The sequence below is a fragment of the Lontra canadensis genome, unplaced genomic scaffold, assembly GCF_010015895.1.
Source record: "Lontra canadensis isolate GAN:19392208 unplaced genomic scaffold, GSC_riverotter_1.0 scaffold107, whole genome shotgun sequence".
NCBI lineage: Eukaryota > Metazoa > Chordata > Mammalia > Carnivora > Mustelidae > Lontra > Lontra canadensis.
The window spans coordinates 3,480,345-3,503,325 of NW_022631101.1; the positions used below are offsets into that span (position 1 = coordinate 3,480,345).

Sequence of the window (22,981 nt, forward strand, 5' to 3'; positions counted from 1 at the left end):
AAGAGAGAACATAATTTGTTATTCTTCCTCATATTCTCATTTACTTTTTTTTTAATAGGCTCCATGCCCAGTGTGGGGCTTGAGCTCACCACCCTGAGATTAACAATGGCGTGTTCTTCCGAAGGAGCCAGCCAAGCACCCCTCCTAGTCTTTTAAATTTTACTAAACCGTTTATTGATTCAAAAAGGAAGTAATATCCTTCCTAGAGTCGTATGACAAACATCCTCCCTTTACCGTTCAAATGTTTGTGCTTCGGTTAGGAATTTCTTCATAAATTTCGTACATAAAATTCTGCACCGAGAATTCGCCACTTGAGTAATAAAAGAATGACGGGTACCATCGGCTTCTTAGTCTTGCGGTGAAAATATGCCTTAAGGCTTCTGTGCACTGATAGAATTTCACCGGTAGAGAACACACAACTTGTCATTCCGGATTACCCGTGTTGGGAAGTGCACGCACAAAAGTTAGAAAGTCCGATTAAAATGTTTTGCTCCTGTAACTGACCCTGTGATGTGTGTGTGTGTGTGTGTGTGTAACCTATGTGATTGCAACATCACTAAACACCCACAAGTTCAGGGCTATTGCACTGAAATAGGTAGGTGGTAATTCATGTTTCCAGAGGCAAGGTCAAAGCCAACATTAATTGGCACATTTTGGATGGTTACTGAAGCCAAGGCCAAACTCAGATGCGCCCCAATATTATCCCCGACTCCCTGCCCATGTGGAGGGCATTTAGAGCTTCATGTAAAGCAGGAATCCACACCTTTTCTAGCTCCGGACTGAGGTCCGAGAAAACCCCCTGCAGCGAAAAATTCCTTAAAACCTCTGTGATCTAGCAAAGGAGTGAAAATGGGACAGTGCTAGACCTCACTGGCTTGAACCTTAAAAAAGTAAATAAATCTAAAGACGGGGATTAACATATGCTAATTCAGGAAAATCCCACTTTTGCTAAAGCTTTCCATGTACCAACTCATTTCTTCGCACAACAAGCCTTTGAGGCGTGTGCTACCATCAACCTATTTTAAGGAGAGTGAGGCGCAGAGTATTACCTTCCTTGATTGGGAGGGTGTTGATGGATTATCTGTCTGGATTTGGTCAGATTAAATTTAGACAGTGAATTCAGCAGGACAGGTCTCCATGGATAAGAGTGACCCACGGTGTTCTAATCCCCCTCCTTCTCAAACCACCCTACAGCAGGAAGAGGATAGTCTGCTTTATCTCTGTGACCCTAGTGTTAGGGAGATTCTCAAATATTCTTTTCCCACTCTCCTTCCAGGCAACAGACAGACTATACTTCCCACCATCCTTCCTCTTTGAAGTTACACATGGTCCAATGACCTGCTTGGGCCAAAAGATGCGAGCACAAGTGACATGTTTCGTATCCAGGCAGAAGCTGTAAGTCACTGAGGCTTTGTCACTTCCTCTTCCCAGTGCCTTAGAACCAGCAACGCTCCAGAGAGATGCTGTTCCCTTGGCCTGGGTCACAAAAAGGATGTGGGGCAGAGCCCTGAGGTGACCCACAAAAGACCAGTAACACTGGCAAGTAATAAGCCATTGCTGCACGAGGCCACTGAGATCCTGGCTTGTTTGTTACTACAGCATAACCCAGCCTATCCTGAATGATACATCCTAGTCTTCATTAGAGCCTGAAATGTGACAGTCTCAAAAAAGGGGGTGGGAGGGGCAGGATGGAGCCTGGGTGGCTCAGTCGTTTGAGCATCTGACTCTCCGTTTCGGCTCAGATCGTGGTCTTGTGGGTCGTGGGATCCAGCCCTGTGTCCGGCTCCCCGTGCAGCGGGGAGTCTGCTTGAAGATTCTCTGTCCCTCCCCCAACTCATGCTCTCTTTCTCTGTCTCTCTAAAATGAATAAATGAATATTAAATGAGTGCATGAATGAATGAGTGAATGGGAATAGGGACAAGGTCATAAATTCCCAGGCTGGAGGTAGAGGAAACTGCCAAGTCTCAAGCTTGCTTGCACACACACTTGTAACCAGGCTGGAGTCAAAGTCAGGCTCTGACCTTTATTTCCTACGGTCACAGCTCACTCTGACCCTCCAGTTCTTGCCCGGATGCTCAGTACCGGGGGCTCCCAGGGAGGGTGAGGAAGTAGGAGCTACAGAGACAGGGACAAGAGGTAAAAGGAGAGCCTGGAAGACATACGCAGGAGCGGGGATTAGAGATGCGGGAGCAGAAACAGGATGTGGGGTGCAGGGGAGGACAGCTTGGGAGGTTAGGGCAGAGCTGGGGAGAGGCGAATCCAGGACAGAAATACTCTTAATGGGAAGCTGGGAGAACAGGAAATTGGGAGACAGGAAGGGAAAGGCGGGTTGGGAACCGAAAGGGGCCAGGAGACAGAGCTGAGGTCTCACGTGGTGAGGCGTGGACAGACACAGACGGGGACACAGTGCTGGGCAGGTGCAGACAGCCGCGGGGCAAGAGAGACATGGAGAGTCATGGGGAAATCTGGAGGCAGGGAGGACGAGCCCCGGGGCTGGGGGTGGGGGGGCGCCCTAATCTTTGCTGGTGGTGGAGCCCCAGCGGGTGCTGGAAGTGTGGCGGGGGCTGGAGACTTGGCCTCTGCTGGACCCAAGGCCTCCACTCAATTCCGACCCCATGCTTCTGCTCTCCGCGCCCGCGTGGCTCTCATGGACGCCGCTGGACACCCCGTACCCGGTGGACCCCAGGTAGTTACTAGAGCTGGAGGTCCTAAAGGTCACATGGCCCCCCGCTGAGCCCCGGCTGGAGAGCGGAACCCCCATGGCGCTGGTGGAACCAAAGGTCACGTGGCCTACGCTGGAGCTGGGGTCACCAAAGGTGACTCGGCCGACATTGGAGCCGGTGGCACGGCCCCCACTGGACGCCAGGATGCCACTAGTCCTCTGGCTCAGGATGGAGCCTGGCATGATGCTGGAGCTCTTAGCGATCCCCACAGGTGAGCCCGAGGAGACTCGCTGGGTGCCTGAGAGGCTGGGTACGCTGGGCGCGCTCTCGACCTTCCGCACGGCGTCCGCCAGCTCCTTCAGCTGCTGCTCCCGCGCCAGCTCCCGCGCCTCCAGCTGCGGGGGAGGCGAGTCAGCGTCCCCGGAAGGAGGCTGAGGTCCGGCCCCGAGCCCGGCAGGCCCCCATCCTCACCAGCTTTGTCACTTGGTTCCGCAGCTCTTCTTTGCTCATTGGGGCGTCCTCTTTGGCCTCAAAGCCTGGGGTGTCCTCCCTAAAGTGGGGGGAAGGTGGGAAGGGAGGACACTCGTAGCCACAAAAGGCCGAGAGCTCCTCATTGCTATGGACAGAGACCGTTAGCCGCGCTCTGGCCGGCACAGCGGCCTTTGGCCTTTCTGGTCTACCTGGGGCCAGCTCAGTCCTCTGGAGCCCCGACTCCTTCGGGTGCCTCCAGAGCACCCACACTCACCCTCTGGTACCCAAGAGCCACCTCCCCAAACCCTCCACCTCATTCTTTGTCCCCTCAGCCCCCATGGAACCGAATTCCTCTGCCCTCCTTCCTGCCCCATGCCTCACTGGTTGTCAGGGAGCTGGGGTGCGGCCATCCTCTTCGGGAGGTCCTCAGGGCTCTGGCCCAGAACCAGGAGGGCAGTGCTAACCAAGCTGGGGGAGCTGTAGTTCTAGAAGGCGGATAAACCCATGGTCAGCTCATCCCCAAGCCCCCAGCTTCCAAGATTTGGGCTCCCTGTCCCCGCCCCCCATCCCCCGGGACCTCCTGCCTCTCCACCTGAAAATCTAGGTAGGCCTGCACGGACAGGAGCTCAACTAGCCGCTTCTCGATGAGGCCCAGGAAGAGGCCAATGTCCCGGTCTCGCATGTGGGTCTTGACCCCCAGGAGGTCTTCGATGACGGTGTTGTCACACTTGGCCCTGGTGAAGAGCTGCTGGAGGTCTGAGGTTGTGGGTGGAGGGGACAGGCTGTCACAGACTTGCTAGTCCCTGGGGGGTCCCGTCCTCTCTTGTCCTCCAGTCTCCGCTGCCCATCAGCCAGCCAGGCAGCAGGAGAGCGTGGCCGGGGGCCTGGCCACGGGGCTCAGAACCACAGAAGGCAGAAATCGAGGGAGGTCAGCGGAAAAGCTGACAAAAGCACTGCCAGCTCTCTAGGCTGCCTTCTTCTTCTTTTTGTTTTTTTATTTCACTTTGTTCAGTTAGTCTCAAGGCCTCCTTCACACAGTTCCATCAGAAACACCCGACTTCCATCCCACCCAGCGACCCCAGAGAGGCACTCCGTGGGTGCTCTACGGGAGAGGTCGGAAGCCAGCCACGCACCACCAAGGCTGTCTTCTTTGTTTTTTTCAATACTGGCCCCCACTTGCACCTGGCTGATTAGCCATGGCCCTTGGCTGGCCCACCGGCCACTGTCATGACCCACCCCGGGCTCTCACAGTTGGCCAGAGCATGGCCCACTTGTATCTAGTCACTTTTTCAGGCGAACTGGCTATTGTTAATGACATTAGAAAGCACCCGTGACCTTGACAAAGATCTGCAGCCCATGGCACTGCGTCCCCACCACTTGCCCCCCGAGCTGCCTCCCCCTAAGCTCCCAACTCCTATGTAGTTTCCCCCTGGGGTCCCTCCCTGAACATCCCCCCACAATGGTCATGCTGGGCTCAGGGGCATCCCCAAACCCACTTCTTCTCCCAAGTACCCCTCCCAGGCCAGACCCTGTGCGACCCCCTCAGTCACTGCCCATCTGTCTGATACTGCTGCGTCTCATCCCTCCTCTCCATTTTCCTCCTCTTCCAACACCCCTGTCCATGGCCTCTCCTGCTCACAGCCCTCCCATGGCTCCCCAATGCCCCAGCCCAGCACCTCTTCAGAATCTGCCACCCTCCCCCTCCCACTCCCACCCTTGCACCCCTTCTCCACACAAAGAGCCTACACTCCTACACGTATCTCCAGGCCTTGGCCCCACCTGCTGGGATCACCCCTGACCCCCAACTTTTCAGTGAAATCCTCATCCTTCAGAATCAGCCTTGGGCGTCTGGGTGGCTCAGTGGGTTAAGCCTCTGCCTTCGGCTCAGGTCATGATCCCAGGGTCCTGGGATCAAGTCCTGCTTTGGGCTCTCTGCTCAGCAGGGATCCTACTTCTCCCTCTCTCTCTGCCTGCCTCTCTGCCTACTTATGATGTCTCTCTCTCTCTCTCTCTCTCTGTCAAATAAATAAATAAATAATCTTAAAAAAAAAAAGAATCAGCCTCAAGCATCACCGCTTCCAGGAAGCCCACAGCCACCCCAGCAGAGCCCACTTCACCCAGCAGCAGGTGATGCGATGGCTCAGGGCGCCCACATTCACGATGGCCCCACCTTGGGCTTGGGGCTCTGCTCTCTTGTTTAACAAAGGGCCCTACCTTTTCACTCTGTCCCGGGCCCAGCCAATCCTGGCAGCCTTGAGGCTCCCACGCTGCTGTCCTAGGCCCTGGGATGGTTGTGAGTACCCAGCTGCCCTGCTGGTGTCCTTCCCAGCCCTGCCCTCGGGGCCCTTCTCGCTATGCACCAGGCTCCCTGCAGCCTTTACAGTCATAGTCAGGACAGAGAAAAAGAGGCTCTTCCGGTATGAGAGCCCCTACTGTGACCACAGGCTGGTATGAGAGCCCCTACTGTGACCACAGGCTGGCTCCCCCGCCACCTTCTCAGCTTCCCAGCGGTGAACCCACCCACTTCTCACGACAACCCCCCAAGTTGTCATCTGTCATCCTGTTGCCAGGGGGGTTCGGCCGGGGAAACCACACATCAAGCTTCCCAAATGATGGAGCTGGCTGCAAACCCAGGGCAGCCGGACTCTGGGAGGATGGCAGGATGGACGGCAGGAAGAATCTGGGATGGACAGACAAGCCAGCACACAGAGACGCTGTGGAACACCTCCCCGAGGCCGGCCTCGGGCTGGGCCCTCCGGGGGGCTCATCACATCCTCCCACAGGAAAAAGCTGGGCCAGGTGCTCACCGGCCTTGAGCTTCTCCAGCCGCCCCCGCACATCCTGGAAGTTGGCCTCCACGCCGAGGGCCTCCGCGTGCACCTTGTCCGCGCGCTGCTCCAAGTCCTTCCTCTCCTGCTCTTGCTCTGCCCGCACGAGATCCTCGCTGGCGCGCGTGCTCGCCAGGGCCTTTTGCATCTGCCGGGCGCGGCAGGTGCCCATTGCCAGGGGGGCCGCTCCCAGAGGCGCGGAGGAGATGGGGGGCGGGGAGCGGAGGGTGGAGGGGGCCTTCACTCACCTCGTTGATCTCCTCCTGCAGATGCTCCAGCTGTGAGTTCTGCTCGTTGATGAAGGTGAACTCGGCAAAGTTGCGCTCCTCCACTGGAGAGAGGCGGGTCCGGAGGGACGCACAGGACAGGGAGAGAGAGATGTTGAGAAAGACGACACAGACACCAGCACGCAGAGACAAAGAGAGACGGAGACGGGGAGGTAGAGGCCCAGGAAACCAGAGGGGACACAGAGGAAACCGGAGCAAGTCTGAGTAAGAGAAAGCGACGGCGGCAAAATCAAGAGAGACCCAGAAACACTGAGAAGCGCAGAGACACGGAGGAAGAGAAGGAGAGGGAGAGAAAACAGCAGAGGTAGGGAGAGGACAGCCACAAGCCCCCGGAGGGAGAAACAGAGAGGCTGAGGGAAGATGTGGAGAGAGACCGGGAGGCCCGGAATGGGGAGGGGGGGAGGGGGGAGACAGACGACGCACCCAGAAACAAACGGACCTAAAGACACACGGAGGGGACTGAGAGATGCTGGCCAGGGGGAGACGCACACAGAAGGAAGGGCTCAGAAGGCCCGAGACGGGGAGGGAGAGAGACTGGGGAGAGGGCTAGAGGGGCAGAGGCAGGGCGGGTGGAGAGGGGCAAGGAGGGCGCGCCTGACGCCCCGAGTCTCCAGCGCAGGTGCCGGAGTCCCCAGGGCCCAAGCGGAGGCCCTCGGTGACCACGACGGAGCTCAGCCTGCGCCTGATCGGTGGGGGCGGGGGGGAGCAGGGGTCCCGCACCGGGGCCCCCTCCCTCCGCCCCGCCGGCGCGGCCCGCACTCACTCTCCAGGTACTTCTCCACCAGCAGGTCCGGGTCGCTCTCCCCCGTCAGCTGGGACAGTTTGTTCATGGCGTCCTCGCAGCGCATCACCAGCTTCTCCTGGGAGGTCTTCCGGAGGCCCTCGGCCACCTCCCGGGCTGGAGGGAGGGAGGAGTGCTGAGGCCCGCACCCGCGGCGGCCGGGGGTGCGCAGCGGGTCTGGGGGGTTGCTGAGCTAAGGCCGCGCGCGCCCCGCCCGCTCCGCCCGGGGGAGATCCCGAGCCCTTGGGGCGGGCGGCCCGGGCCTCACCGCGCTTTTCGCGCTTCTCCACGACCGCGGGGTCCGGCACCCGATCGCTGTTCTTGAGCTTGAGGAAGCGGTGCAGCTGCTCCAGGTGCGCGATCTGCCGCTGCAGGGTCTTCACCTCCGCGTCTTTCTGGGCCACCTCCTTCTCCGCCCTCTCCCGCAGCAGGTCCATCTTGCTCTTGGCCTCCTCTCTGCCGGTGGGGGTGGGAAGTGGGGGTGAGTGAGCCCCGGGGTCGGGGAGACGGGGGGAGACGGGGGTGGGGGGGATCCGGCTCAGCCTGGGATCAGTCCCAGGGCACGGACAGAATCAGGTTGTAGTTTCCCCGAGGTCACAAAAGGCAGAAAACTTTCTGGGTTCCCAGAGGGGAGTCAGGTGGCAGGCGGGGGAGGAGCGGAGAGGTGGAATGGGGGTCTGGGGGGTATGCTGGGCCATGGAAAGGACTGATGGGACATTGCTGCAGTGCACTGCGGGGCCAACGGTGTGAGCCCGGGGAACAGGAGGCCGGACAGCTAGGAGGTCACAGTCAGGTTATACTCGGCTGGGAGCGGGGTGGACCTAGGGGAGAAGGTAATGGTGCTGGAGTTTGGGGGTCATGTGGTTGGAAATATAAGGGGCCTGGACCATTCGGGGCCTCCTGTTGGGCAGGTGGATGACATCACCAGCGCTGAAGTGCCCGCCCTTTTGGGATATGGGGACACTCTAGAAGCTTCAGTCACTAAGCCCCTTCTGACCTGCCTGTGGGAAAATGTGGCCTTTAAGCTTTTGAACACAGGGCGGCTCCCTGTAAATCCTGAGAGTCCCAAACCTACTTCCCAGGACACGGATCACAGTCAGAGGGTCATTTTGTTGGGAGCACAGCTGGCCAGTGTCCTCATGTCCCTGCCCATGGACCATTCTAGTTCCCACCATCACACCCTTGCCTCCACCCAGAGCTCCAGCTTCTTGTTCCGGTCAAATTCCTTTGTAAGACCTACGCACATCAGCCCGTCCTCCTCCTCCTCAGTGGGACGCCTCCCCGGCGCCCACCAGCCTTGGCTCCAGTGACCCCTCCAGGTGCTGGTGGCCATCCTTCAGGGATTAGGACTCACAGTTCTTTCTGTACACTGGGCTCCTTACCAAACCGAGGGGCAGGGAAGAGGGGCCCCAACTTCCTGAGAGCCAGGCCATGCCGTCATTACGGTCATGTCACAGTGGAGGAAACAGGCTCAGAGAGGGGATGTGACCTGCTCTGGTCATCCAACAAGGAGGCCCAGGAGACGCTGCCTGGCCCTGCCTTCTGGCTGAGACCACCCTGTGCTGGTACCCAGCAGCGCCCCCCACCCCTGCCGCATCGGCTGGAAGAGCAGTGGTCGAGGCTCTCACCACACAGACAGGCCAAGTGCCACAAGTGCCAAGTGCCACAAGAGAGGAGCCGGCCCACTCAGATTCTCTCTCTCCGAAGCCGAGTTGGAAAGGGCTAAGAACGGAAGAGCAGGGAGCTCCCGCTAGAAGGACGCGCGGAGAGAAGCCAGAGGAGGTCACGTTCTGAAGGTCAAGTTCAAATGAAGCCAAAGCAGAGCGTGAGCAGAAGCCACCAGATGGAGTCGGGGCTCTGACAGGGTCGCGGTGGACCAAAGACAAGAAACTGCAGCATCAGCCACAAGAAGGAAGGAAGGAAGGACTGATCCGGGCTACAACATGGGTGAACTCTGAAAGCGTTACGTTCAGTGAAGGAAGCCTGACACCAAGTTATATGCTGTACGGTCCCGCTGCCCCGCGATGCCTGGAACCAGGAAGTCAGTAGACGCAGGAAGGAAACCAGTGGTTTCCAGGGAACTGGGGAAGACAGATGACTGCCTATTGGGTACCAGCTTCCTTTTGGGGTGATGAGAGCGTTTTGGACCCAGATAGAAGCGAGTGTCGTAGAGGCCACTGAACTGTACATTTTAACATGGTGAATTTTGTTATGTGCATCTTAGCAAAAAAGGAAGAAAGGAAAGGGAGGGAGGGAGTGAAAGAGAAAGAAAGATAGGAAGGGAGGGAGGGCGGGGAGGGAAAGGAAGGGAAGGAAGAGGCCCAAAGAAGTGGGTCCACACAGCCAACAGGTATTGCCCGAGGACCTGGGATGTCAGTGGAGGGGGGAAAGGGGCACCTTATAAAAAATAACAGGTTGTGACAGTCTGTTCCTGGAGTTCTGAACCCTCCCGCCAAAGCCTTAGGGCAAGGTTCGTAGTGCATGAGCTCCCTGGAGGCCTTGGGGGCGCAGGAGGCGGGGTGGGGGGGTCCCCTACCTGACAGTGTAGGCAGCCACAGAGGAGACCATTAGGGAGCTGACCATGTGTCGCAGAAGCTCGATTTCCTGCGAGAGAACAAAACCAATGTCCTTCCTACAGCCTCCTCCTTGTAGGGCTCTCCCTTCAGCCCCGAAGCTCTCCTGCCATCCAGGTGTGTGGACCTTCCCCATTAACAGTCGCCAGGTGGGGGCGGGGATCCTAAGAGGTACCAAGTACACGGGCAGGGAAACTGACGAGCTGGGATGCCGGCTAGGAGGGCTTCTCCCGGCGGAACCCTAAAAGCACCACCTAACTTTGTGGTCCGCTTCAAAAATGTGCTTGAATTTCGCAGTGGTGACCACACGAACCTGATTTCTAGTTCCAAAGAAATGTCTTTGCAGTATTATGGGTAAAAAATGTTCTTTTCGGGAGAAAGAAGGGAGGAAATCATATATATATTTGAACACACATGTGATGTGTGTATGTGTGTATAGATAGATATCCAACATACATATATGCAAATAAAATGTGTACACACACAGTCGTTCACGTACACACATATATGAACACACGAGCACACACACACACACAGAGATCGAAGTGGAAGAGATGGAAAGGAAATGGTGTTTCTCTGGAATATCTTTTGGAATAGTTTTGTCTTGGGAAATCCTCTTAAAGTCTCACGTATTCAGGGACACCTGGGGGGCTCAGTCATTATGCATCTGCCTTCCCATCAGGTCACGATCCCAAGGTCCTGGGATTCAGTCCTCCATGGGGCTCCTTGCTCAGGAGGGAGCCTGCTTCTCCTTCTCCCTCTGCCTGCCACTCCCCCTGCTTGTGCTTGCTCTCTCTCAAATAAATAAATAAATCTTAAAAAAAGAAAAAAAAAACAACCAGGGGCACATCAAAACCACATAGAAGCCAGCTTGAAGGGCCCTACTAGCTCCCACTGACTTGTCTCCCTGATCTGGGACGAGTTGAACATCACCATGCGTGACGACCTCCATGCAGTAAAGGAAGAACCCACAGATGCTTACCGATAACACACAAATACCCAGAGGAGGATGAGAAGCTCTTCCTTACGTCTGCTCTCTTATACACGTAGGAGGAATGAGAGAGGTGGGGAAAGAAGATCCCCATTCAGCAGCCATCATGATAGTGATAATCATCGGGCAAGAATCATTATCGGAGGCCCCAGCAACAGAGTGGAAATGTGTCGGGGAGCAAGATATCTTCGTGGTCTCCGAGAATCTCCACTTACTCCTCACCAAGGGAAAACTCACTGGAGAACCACAGCTGACCCAGGGATCAACGTGGACCTCGATCACTGAGGGATAAATGGCCATCTCATGCCTCCTACTTAATGAGCCCCCAGGACGCAACATCAACTCTGTGCTATTCTCCCCAAAATGCGCCACACGAATTTCATCGTGAAGAAAGATTGGACAGACCCATGTCGAGGGACTTTGTATGACACAACGGGCTTCCAAACCGTCAAAGTCCACAAAGCGGCGCTGAGGGATGGTTCCAGAACAGAGCCTTGGACAGCCAAATGCAGTGTCGGACCCTGGCTGGGAGCCTGGAGCAGGAAAATCAAATTAGCTGAAAGGGACGTCATCGGGATCATTGGAGAACTTTAAACAAGGACTACGTAGAATTGTAATAACATTGGAGTTCCTGACTTGGATAAGTGCCCTGTGTTTCTGCAAGAAAATGGTCTTATTCTTAGGACCAAAACCCGCTGAAGTTCTTAGGGGCATAGTGTCTGCAGTGTGCTCTCCATAGTTCAGCAATCGTGATAACAAATCCTTTTTGGTAAAAATAATAATTAGAGAGAGAGAGAGAGAGAGAGAATATGGCAAATTATCCATCTTGGTGAAGGCTGGAGTTCTCTGTACTATCCTTCCAGGGAAGCGAAGGTGGAAGAAAAAGGGAAGGGACACTAACGGTTACGAAGATACCCACAGAATGTAAACGGTCTTGCTTGCTCATTGATTGTCCCGGCCAATGATATTCAAAATGACATCTCTGGCTTCTGCAAGTCTGAAGGAGGCTGCTTTTTTTGTTAGAGGCGTCCCGGAACCTTCTCGAGGTCTCCATTCCCCCTGGACCACATCAAACCTAGGACTCCGACCGATTCCTCACTTGAGGCCACTGTGCTGGAGTTGGCAAGGTGACCCTTGCAACCTCTCCTCTCCCCCGGCTGGGCCAAGGGGTCCCAGGTTTTAGGGCCACTGACCTTCTGCAGCTTGCGGTCCACGTTCAGATAGCGGTTCCGCTCAATGCGCAGGAGGTCCAGCTCCTCCCGCAGCGCCGCGTTCCGCACCAGCTGGTTGTCAAAGCGACACGTGACCTGGTGGGGGGTGGGGGTGTACAGAAGTCTGAGGCCTGGTCTGCCTCCCTCTTCCACGCTCTGACAAGTGTCAGAGGCAGAGCCTGTTCCCACTTTGGAGACGCTGAAAGCGCTGCCCAGCCACCCTAAGGACCTCGGCACCACTCTCCTTTCCTTGGGAACCCTCCATCCACCCAGAACCGGGTCTCCTGATCCTTCTCTGGGAGCCCCGTGTTTCAGGCCCACCTCCCTCCTGGAATCTGGTCCATCATTCCTGGAACTTGAATTCCATGGAACTCGCCCCTGCTCAGTTTCCCCCCGCAATGCCCAGAGGATCGGGTCTGGAAAGAGCCAAGAAGCTGACTCTCACCCTGTCCAACTGGTCTTCTAGAATCTTGATCCTTTGCCGGATCTTGACTTTCTGATCCAGGATGACCCCCGGGGCCCTGACTTCCTTACCTAGGGCAAAGATCCGGGTCTCCCACTCCTGGATCTGGAGGAAAGAGGAGGATACCTACTTGTTGGCTGAATGTGGAGAGACTGAGGCACCAAGAGAGGGTGAGGGGCTGAGTGTAGCTGTCCCCTCCCACCCTTGTGGCCCCAGGCATCTGTCCTACCCTTCTGCTAATGATGCCCAACCTTCCATGTGGTTCTGGCTTCCAGTCACAACAAGGCACCTGGCCAGCCACATGACCGAGGTCCCGACAATCACGGTGCTTGCCCTAGAGAGGGACAGGTTGCCTGACCCAAGTTAAGCCAGCCTCAATCCCTTCCCGGTATATTGGGGGAAATGAGCTAGATGCATGGGGCTCTGAGACTTCCACGATCATATTCCCCAGCACACGAGGGATCCTGGGAGGAGGAGGCCAGTAGACAAAGTGGAGACAAGAGACTGAGAGATGGTGAGAATGAGCTCCGACGCCAATAGAATGTCTGGGTCTGGTTATGGGTGAAACCTCTCTGAAGCCGTCCTCATGTCTGTGTTCATCATTACATATCTGGGGCCAGGCATCTCTCCAGTTAAACTGGAAGCTCCACGAGAGCAGGCTTTTGTTTTCAACAAAAACCTACAAAGTAGGTGCTCAATAAAATATGCAGATCGAATGAATACATGAACTGAAGACTGTGTCTTCCACGTAGGTGGCTCAGTTGGTTACACGTCCGACTCTTGATCTCAGCTCAAGTCCTGATCTCAAGGTCATTGAGTTCAAGCTCCATATCGGGCTCTACGCTGGGTGTAGACCCAACTTAAAAAAAAAAACTGGGTTTCCCAATTTGTATGCTTTTAGGAGTTGGTTTATGTCCTGTCCACAGCCCACACTCCCACCGCTGCAGATTCTTCTGTTTAAGTGCGAATCCCCAATACCCCAAAAGAGTGGGTCTTTGCAGAGATAATCCAGTTAAGATGATGTCCTTAGCGGGGACCCTGGTCCAATATGACCAGTGTCCTTATGCAAAGGGGAGATTTGGACAGACATGCACACAGGGAGAATGCCACCCGGCCAACACTTCCAGCCTCCAGAAGAGTGGACAATATATTCCTGTCATTTTAGCCACCCAGAGTTTGTGGTACTTAGTAACGGCATCCCCTAGAAAACTAACACATGCCCCCCGCCACCCCACAGCATCACTGCCAACTCAAAGTCTGCACCACGAGGATGTTTAAGTCTGGAGTGAGACACACCAACATGGTCAGACGCCACATGAGCTACGGTTCAAGGCAGTTCACAGGTTCAACACAAGGCAGCACTATGTCCCTTTCGATGAGTCACGTCTTTGTGAACAAGCATTTTTTAGCTGTTGCTGTGATAAAAAACCAAATACCCAAAAATGTGACCGGTGGGAGAAAGTGCCCAAGCGTACAAGGAATCTCTCTGTATTACTTTTTCCAGTTGCATGTGAAACTGCAATTATCCCAGTAAAATTTTCAGTTACAAAAAGAAGAAAGAAAGAAAGGAGAGTACTGCCCAGAAATCAGCACGGAGTAAGAGTGGTCAGTCCGATCTGACTCCAAGACCCAGAGGCACAAACATCCCACAGGAAAGTAATTGTGGCTTTGGAGAATGAAATACAGGGGTTTTTTGTGTGTTTTTTTCTACTTATGTATTCTCTTTTTTTCAAATGGTCTCTAGGTTGTTAGGATGAAAACACTGGTTTATTTAAAGTAGATCTGTTAGCAGAACAAGACTGGACCCCAGGACAGCTCTTGGAAGCTAGCTGATTGTTCCATTTTTAGGAATTACATGAGTTAAACTGTTGGTAGCTTGGAAGTAACCACTGTATTCATTTTCCTCTTTCTGCAAAACAAATTATCCCAAGCTTGGTGGCTGAAAACAACACACATCTATGATCTCGAAGTTTCCATGGGTCAGGGGTCCCGCACAGTTCAGCTGGATCCTCTCTGCAGAGTCTCCCAGACCTTCAGGGCTGCGGTCTCATCTGGGACTCACTGTGTGGTCCCCTGCCAGGTGGCTCTCTCCGTGGGATGGCCTCTTGCACCTTCAAGGCTGGCCAGAGAGTACCTGTCTTTGGTCTACACAGGGCCAGTCTAATAGAGCACACCTAATGAAGGGAGTGACGTCCCCTCCCTTCAAACCCCTCCCCAGTGTACTGTATTTTGTTGGCCAGAAGCAAGTCACAGGTTCTACCCCCACTGAAGGGGCGGGTAGTACACGGTGGGGCTGGGAGGTCACCTTGGGATATGTTCACTACAGCCAAGAGGAGAAACAGCTTTCCCCATTCTCTGAAACTACAACATTCCTATGAGACCCTTCATAAGCCAAACTGGCAGTAAGTGAAGAAGGAATTACCATTAGTTTATATGGAAAAAATGTATAGCGTTCCCCTGGCCCCAAAATAACCTCTCTTAGGCTTTTCTGATACCTTAGGACAACCCTTGCTGACAGATGCAGAAAATAAACCGAGAGAAAACACAGATGCTCAGAGACGGTGCAAAAACTAGCAGCTGGAGGCTGACAGCTGGAGGCTGTCACGCTGAGTGTGGTCCCCAGGAAGGAGCTTGGGCCGGGGTGGGGGGTGGTGGCACACTCACTGTCTTCCTTCTGGAAGCTCCAGGCAATTTCTAGAAGCTGGATTCCTTGATTTATGCATTCCTTAGCTTGTGGCCACTCCAACCTCGGCTTCTCTTCCTCACATCTACCCTCTCCATCTTCTCTGATTCTGACATTCCTACCTCACCCCTAAGGATCCTTGCAATGACATGGGGTCCACCTGGACCATCCAGGGTAACCCCCCCATCTCAAAATCCTTAATCACATCTGCAGAGTCTCTTTTGCCATGTAAAGTAATATACTCACGGGTTCCTGAGATTATAGTGTGGACATCTTGTGTCGGGGTGGGGACCATTATTCAGTCTACCATATTTCCTCCAGTGAATTTTTTTTTTTTACTTTATAGTTTTATCACCCATATATGCACCCCTAAGCAAAAGTTTAGTTTGGCCTGATTTTATATTTTACGTCAATGAGATTATGCTTCCTGTATGTTTTATGCCTTGCTTCTTTCCTCGTGGCTGTGTGTGATTCATTCATTTTTCATTACTGTATACTATTTCATGATACAAATACACCACAATTTATGTATTCATTCAAATCCTGTCGGACATTTGGGTTACTTCCGGTTTGGAGTGGCTAGAGTGAGTAATGCTTCTTTCAACATTCCTTTACGTGAATCCTGGTTCTGGGGCACGTGCTCAGAAGTGTACTTGCGGGGTGGGAAGGAGCTTTAACAACAGATCTAAACCTGTTTTCTCTTAGAAGGTGACTTTGGCTTACTTTCTTCCGAAATGGTTTCCATGGAAACATACTGGGTTAAGGTAAATATGGAATGCCAGCTCTGTTCCCAGGCAACAGTGTTTATTATAAAAATGACCCCTGATTGGTCAACTACATTGGACTAGAAGGACCGCAAGCTGGGCTCCTAGATCTCAAGGGCCAATATGACCAGAACTAAACAGAAACCTGGTTTCGCTTCGGGTTACTCTTTTCTAAAGTAGGCTCCATGCCCAACGAGGGGCTTGAACTCATGACCCTGAAATCAAGAGCTGAGGTCAACATGCAGATGCTCAACTGACTGCGCCACCCAGACGCCCCTGCAGGGTATTTCTTGAGTACGCTCCTCGTGGGAGGCTTCGACTTAGACCCTATCCTCATGGCAGCAGTGCCTAGATGTCCAAGGAAGGTGTGTTTGATGCTGTCATGCCAGGATGCTGCTGTTTCCTGCCCTCCATCATCCTACAAAGTGAACCTGGTACCAAGTTCTGTAGCCCAGAGCATCCTGTGAGCGTGAATGTCAGGTGGAACCCAAAACTGCTTCTGGTGACCATGCTGAGTGGGGGCGACCCCGAATCACAGTGTAGGTCTATCAGTAAATGTAACTGATAATGGGGGGATCTTTTCAAAATACATGTGACAATTTATATACCCCCGACAACAGTTCGTTAGGTGTTCCCACTTGCTGCTTCTCTCCCCAACACTTGGTATTTTGGGACACTCATTTTTGCAAATTTGGTGAGTGTTTAATGGAATCTCACTGTGATTTTCATTTGCCCCTCTCTGATTACTATTGAGTGGTGAGTAATTCCTACATTTATTGGACAAATGAACTTCTTATTTTGTGATGTGTCAGCTCAAATCCTCTATTTTTAAAAACTCAGCTGACTCAGGCATGTGGATGGCTCAGCCAGTTAAGCGTTTGTCTTCAGCTCAGGTCATGATCCCAGGGTCTGGGGTCAAGTCCCGCATCAGGCTCGCTGCTTCGCAGGGAATCTGCTTCTCCCTCTGCCCCTCCCCCACTCGTTCTCTCTCTCCTTCTAATAAATAAATAAATAAGATCTTTTAAAAAAATAAGCAAAATAAATACAATTGAGCTGACTCTTCAATAATTTGTAGGAGTTCCTTGTATGTTCTTGCTACTAGTCCTTTGTCAGCTGTACATGTTGCAAGTAACTTTCCATTCCATGACTTTGCACACTATGTTTCTTTTAACAGAAGTTATTAACCTTGAAGTCGTAGGAAGCAACAATCTGTTCCTTTAGAAGTAGAGATTTCTATAACTTATTTAAGAAATCCTTCCCCACCTCTGCACACTCAGATCTCTGATCCATCTGGAATTAATTTGGGGGTACGAGGTGAGGTAAGGGTCTGGTTTCATCTTACAGTATGAATATCTAATTTTCACAGCACCCTTATCTTCTTTTTCCATTTCTTGAAGTCATACGTCAAGTGTCCACATGTACGTTGGTCTCTTTCAGGACTCTCTTCTGTCCCATTGATCCATTTGATTAACCCTGCATCAATTGTAAGAATTTTATAATAAATCTTGATCAATGATACAGCAAATCCTTTCACATTGTTCTTCTTTTAAGTCAGTCTAAGTCATCTTGTCCATTGCACTTCCATATAAACCTTAGAATCTGCTTGTCAGCTCCATCCATTTAAAAAAAAAAAAAACTTTCAGGGGCACCTGGGTGGCTCAGTGGGTTAAAGCCTCTATCTTCAGCTCAGGTCATGATCTCAAGGTCCTGGAATCGAGCCCCACACCAGGCTCTCTGCTTAGCGGGGTGCTTGCTTCCTCCCCCCAACAGCCTGCCTCTCTGCCTGCTTGTGGTCTCTCTCTGTCAAATAAATAAACAAAATCCTTAAAAAAAAAAACTTTCAGTACTTTGGCTGGGATTACATTGAATCTATACATCAATTTGGAGATCTGACTTTTTATAACACTAACGCTTCAAGTCCTTGTGTGGGTCTCTACACTTATTAAGTTCTTCTTTACCAGCCCTCAATAAAATATTACAATTTACTCCATAGAGGTCTTGCACACTTTTGTTACATTTCTTCACAGGTACTTCTTCTGGTTATTATAAATGCATATTTTCTTCTTTTATTTTGTAACAGTTATTGCGAATACAGAGCAATATTAACTTTGCATATTAGTTCTGTACCCGGCCACTTTGTTAAAAGACCTTATTAATTACAATAAGTTGGTGTTAGATTCTTCTGGATCTCCCATGTACACAAATACATCATCTACAAACAATGACAATTTCATTTCTTCCTCTCCAATGCTTACATTGTTTTTTCCCTTTACCTGGCCGTACTACACCAGATAGGACCTCCAGCACAATGTTACATACAAGTGGTGCTAACTGACATCCTTATATTGTTACTGATCTCAGAGATAATCTTTGTCATGTTTTGTTATCAAATACGATATTTTCTGTAGATGTTTTATAGTTGCCCTTCACCAAATTCAGGAAATGTCCTTTTATTTCTGGCTTCTTTTTTTTTTTCCAGATTTTATTTATTTATTTATTTGACAGAGAGCACAAGCAAGCACAAACAGGGGGAGAGGCAGGCAGAGGGAGAGGGAGAAGCAGGCTCTCCTCAGAGCAGGGAGCCCCATGCGGGGTTCCATCTCAGGACTCCGGATCATGACCCAAGCTGAGCCACCCAGGCACCCCTTATTCCTGGTTTCCTAAGAGTTTTTAGTATGAAGAATGCTGAATATTAAATATATTTTTATTTCTACATAGACCAGTGCTATAAATGGGTGCAAGTCCAAGGACCGTCCATCATCAGTCTCTGATGTGATGGGCTCGGAAAATGAGAGCAAGCATTGAAGCAAGCATCAGAAATGGCACAAGCCTTCTAAAAGCAGCAGTCAGTAGTAGATTGGAAATTTTAAACATTGGTCCATTAACACATAAAGTTTGTGAAAATCTATGTTGTCTAATTTTTTTTTTTTTGCCAGAAAATGTCTGTTCTCTCTCATTCAGAGATAATATTTCCATTGGGTACCTGTTTTTCTATTTTCTTAAAGATTTTATTTATTTATTTGAGAGCAAGAGAGAACACAAACAGGGGGAGGGTCAGAGGGAGAAGCAGACTCCCGCTGAGCAGGGAGGCTGACCTGGGACTTGATCCCAGGACCCTGAGATCATGACCTGAGCTGAAGGCAGATGCTTAACCTACAGAGCCACCCAGGTGCCCCTGGGTATAAAATTCTGACTCTGATGAGTTTCCATGAAAGACTGAGGAAAACCAACCCCAGCAGCCAACCCCCACACAGCCACTGCACCTCCACGAAACAGCCATTAGTTTGGCATGTGTGAATCAGAATTCAGCTTCCAAAAGGAAGCTTGGGGCGCTCGTGAGAGCAGAGCAAACAAAATGATTGAAAGTCAAATGGAAGAAAACTCCGTGGTAGGGGCGCCTGGGTGCACAGTTGGTTAAGTGACTGACTCTTGGTTTCAGTTCAGGTCGTGATCTCAGGGTCGTGAGATTGAGCCCCACATCAGGCTCCCCACTCAGCAGGGAGTCTCTCTCCTTCTCCCTCTGCTTCCCCCACTCACTCACTCTAAATAAATAAATAAATAAATCTTAAAAAAAAAAAAAAACAACTATGTGGTAGACAGAATGAGGCCCCCCTACCCAGCCAATACGTCCACATATCTTAAGCCCAGAAACTTGTAAACAGACAGACCCAAATGGCAGAAAGGACCTTGCAAATGTGGTAAAGTTAAGGATTTTTGAGATGATTTACCTGAATTATCTGGGTGGGCCTGGGGTAATCACAAAGGTCCTCACGAGTGAAAGGAGGGGGCAGGAGAGTCCAAATCAGAGAAGGAAGAGGTGGGAGCACCGCACATGAGAAGGACAGCTGCCCGCGGCCGGCCTCGCAGACAAGGCAAGGAGCCGCAAACCAAGCCATGAAGACCGGAGAAGTCAGAAAACACATTCTCCTCCTAAGACTTCAGAAGGGGTACAGCCCTGATCACACCGGACTTTGGTCAAGGAAGCCCGTTTTGGACTCCTGTCCTCCGCCGCTGTAAGATAACTGATTTGTAAGATTTTATTTATTTATCTGAGAGAGAGAGAGAGAGAGAGCACATGCATGACCGGGGGGTTAGGAGAGGGAGAGAGAAAGGATCTCAAGCAGACTCCGTGCTGAGCGCAGACCCTGACCCACGGCTCACTCTCCTCGATCTCAAGACCCTGAGATCACGACCTGAGCTGTAAAAGAGTCAGGCATTTAACTGACTGCGGCCCCCAGGAGCCCCTAGTTTGTATTATATTTTAAGCCACCAAGTGTGTAGTAATTTGTTACAACAAAAATAGGAAATGATACAGACCACCAATGTAAGTAACCTTCAAAGTCTTGTTTGTGGCCCAACGTGCACAAGAAATCCTTTGGTCTAGGCAAGTGACTCTTTCAACCAAGACTAGAATAGAAAATCGCAGAATGCATCCCACCTAGGGAAACATCGGTATTCCCTGGTGAAACTTCTCTTTGAGATCTACGCATGTGTTTATATCCATATGTGTGCGAGCTGCCTCTCGGGAGGTCATGGTCATAAAAACCTGAAAGGACACTGACCTACAGAAGTCGCATTGTTGCCAAGGTCAAGACCTGGAGGCAGGTGGGACTGGAAAACTATTGTAGACTCCACTGTATTACCAGCATCCTCCTTTTGCCCATGAAGAAAGTAGGGCCCAGAGCGATAGTCTTGCCCTCGGTCACACAGCTCTGACAGGACAGGGCCGGGATTCTAATGCAGGCTTTGCTGACTCCAGGGGGTGAACCTTTCCCCTTTAACCACATCAGCCCCCTGTTTGGGATGTGGGGGACTGTGCACCCAGATTCCCACTATAGCCTGAATGTAACTCTCCTACGTGGCTGCTTTCCATGAGCCCATTTCTCAGGCGAGGAATTTAAGGCTCAAAGCAGTTCCTTCCCGGCCCCTATGTGGGATCCCCGGAGTCTGGTCTCAGAACCCACCTGCTTGTCCAGGGTTCTGGTCTGCTCCTGGAGCTCCTTGACCTCGGCCTGCACTTGGACCCGGCACTTGAGCAGCCGGCCCATGTTCTCCAGCCTCTCACTGTCCCGCAGCCGCTTGACCTGGCTCTGGGCCACGCTGATCTGCACCTGAAGTTTATCCCGCAACCCCTCCAGGCGCTGGATCTCCTCACTGCCCAGGCAGGGAGGGCGGAGCAAGCCAGCAAGGGGCGGAGCTCAGAGTCACTGAAGGCCAGAGGCAGGGCTGGCCCTTCCCCCTCTTGGAGCCAGGAGTGGGAGCCCCAACCCCCCTCCCAGTAGAGCCCCCTCCCTAGCTCCAGGACCAGGCAGTGGGCTCACAGCTGCTTGTTGATGCGCTGGTGGACTTCCTTGCTGTAGGCCTGCCTCTCCCCCTCCATCACTTTGCACTGCCGCTGTAGTCTGCTCAGCTCCCAGTCTGCTGAGGGCAGGATCAGCCAGAGGGCTCAGGAGGCATCCAGGAGGCCCCAGCCCCTTCCTCTCCAGGACCTGGAAAATTCTGGCTCCCTCAGGGTCCCCACAAACTGCAGCAGAAGTGCACACCCAGGCCCAGCCAGCCCTCTGGCACTGCACCTCAGCTCCTATCCCCCTTCCCACTCCAGTACCCCAAGCTGACTTCAGGATTCTTCCCATCACTCCTGCCCCAGGTTTGGCACACATTCCCTTCCCCACTAGAGGGCGCTCCTGGTGGACTTCTTGGTCCTTGGGGACTTGCCACACAGGATCTGGAACTTGGGAAAGTGGAAGATAGGTGCCAAGAATTGGGGACAGCATTTTAGCTCCCTCCGTCCCCTCCAGCCACCATCACCTGGCAGTCCTCTGGCCCATCCTCCTGCTTCCTCACTTTCAGCCCGTGCCCTAGGCTCAGGCTTTCTCCTGTCCTGCCTGGACCATTGCCCCAGCCTCCGAACCAACCTCCAGGCCTCCCTTCACAGCCCCAACGGGTCTTTCTACACCCAGAGCTGACACCGCCCCTCCCCTGCTCACAGGGCTCCCTAGGAGCTCCAGGGCCCCCAGGATAATTTCCCAATTCCTCAGCCTGGTGTTCAAGGCCCCATATGATCTGACCCTACCCACCTCTCGAGTCTGGTCCAGCAGCTTCCCACTCCCACCGCCCAGGGGCTCTCAACCAGTCATTCTGCCCCACACAGAGAGTTGGGAATGTCTGGAGACATTTTTGATTGTCACGATATGGGGACGGGGCAGGGGAAGGTGCTCGTGGCAAGTAATGGCTAGAGGTCAAGGACGATGCTAAGCATCCCACAATTCCCCAGGACAGTCCCATGACTAAGAATGATCTGATCCCAAGTGCAGCCAGCGTGGAGGCTGAGAAACCCTGTTCTAGCACATGCTGTTGTGTCTGCTGAAACAGTCTTCCCTGCCTGCACCCATTGGGAATTCCTGGGAAGAGTTCCAAGCCCCACTCCAACTTCTCCTGCAGGAAGTCTTCCCAGACTGCGCCACTGCCCAAGCCCGGCCTAGCCCCTCTGCCTGCTCCACCTCCATTCCCACCGCTAGAAGGTCTCCCTGTCCTCAGTGTGCTGCAGTACAGTACCTGGAACTTGGGGAATGGAGGAAAAGAATGACCGGTGGGGCGGCGGGCGGGGGACAAGACTGTATGAATTACCCATTCCTTCCAGGAAGGCCTCACTTCCATCCTCCGAGCGGGTGCTCCCTAAAGTTTGTCCCAAAGGCATCTTGGCCAAAGCGGGCGGGGCTCCTGCAGGGGTAACACAGGACCCCTTCAGACAGCGAGCAGGAGAGGGCCGGAAGGGAGGTGGGGACCAAGCGCGAGGGACTAGGAATTGGAAGGTGACCCCAGAACCAGCTGCGATCTTTGAGTCTCGGTGCCTCCAATGTGTTGGAGGGGGTCACCTCTCAGGCCTCTCTCCACGCCCCTCCCGACCTCCCACTTCTCCCATTTTTTGACTTGTGTTTCAACTCTAAGTCTGGCGCGGGGGACAGGCCCCCTAGGCTCGCGGTATCTCTGAGGCGTGGCTGTTTGTGGAAGGAGACACGGACAGGGAAAACCTCCGCCGGCTGAGGGGAGCGAGGCCCAGTCCCTACCTGCTGGAGTGCCTGCCCTGTCCTTGGTGCTCCGAGTTCACTGTTGTGGCCTGGTTACTGGGGAGATAGATGGCCAATGAGGCCTGAGGGTGGGACCGAGGCCTCGAGGAGAAGCCGTGGGAAGGGAGGCTGGGGAAGGGGGACGGCTGGGAAGGAGGAGCCGTGGGAGGGGAGGCTGGGGAAGGGGGACGGCTGGGGA

At 52.9% G+C, this 22,981-nt stretch overlaps 1 protein-coding gene across 5 annotated transcripts in view; it reads right to left on the minus strand.

The window, feature by feature from the left end:
* Positions 1-2,174: 2,174 nt before the first annotated feature.
* The window catches only part of CCDC114 (coiled-coil domain containing 114), a 21,696-nt gene continuing 889 nt past the window's right edge, over positions 2,175-22,981 (minus strand). Inside the window, exons 2-16 of one of the 5 annotated variants that reach the window (XM_032839239.1) lie at positions 22,783-22,839; positions 22,343-22,435; positions 21,037-21,136; positions 20,680-20,869; positions 12,251-12,373; positions 11,788-11,901; positions 9,567-9,634; positions 7,299-7,486; positions 7,013-7,147; positions 6,211-6,293; positions 5,942-6,110; positions 3,727-3,890; positions 3,516-3,619; positions 3,135-3,213; positions 2,175-3,058 (exon numbers count right to left, since the gene is read on the minus strand). In XM_032839239.1, coding sequence (XP_032695130.1) covers positions 2,513-3,058; positions 3,135-3,213; positions 3,516-3,619; positions 3,727-3,890; positions 5,942-6,110; positions 6,211-6,293; positions 7,013-7,147; positions 7,299-7,486; positions 9,567-9,634; positions 11,788-11,901; positions 12,251-12,373; positions 20,680-20,869; positions 21,037-21,136; positions 22,343-22,412 — 2,133 coding nt within the window. In that variant the 5' untranslated portion in view covers positions 22,413-22,435; positions 22,783-22,839 and the 3' untranslated portion in view covers positions 2,175-2,512. Of the gene's footprint in view, positions 3,059-3,134; positions 3,214-3,515; positions 3,620-3,726; positions 3,891-5,941; positions 6,111-6,210; positions 6,294-7,012; positions 7,148-7,298; positions 7,487-9,566; positions 9,635-11,787; positions 11,902-12,250; positions 12,374-20,679; positions 20,870-21,036; positions 21,137-22,342; positions 22,436-22,782; positions 22,893-22,981 lie in introns of those variants that run through there. The other 4 variants (XM_032839240.1, XM_032839238.1, XM_032839241.1 and 1 more) reach the window with 4 other exon arrangements.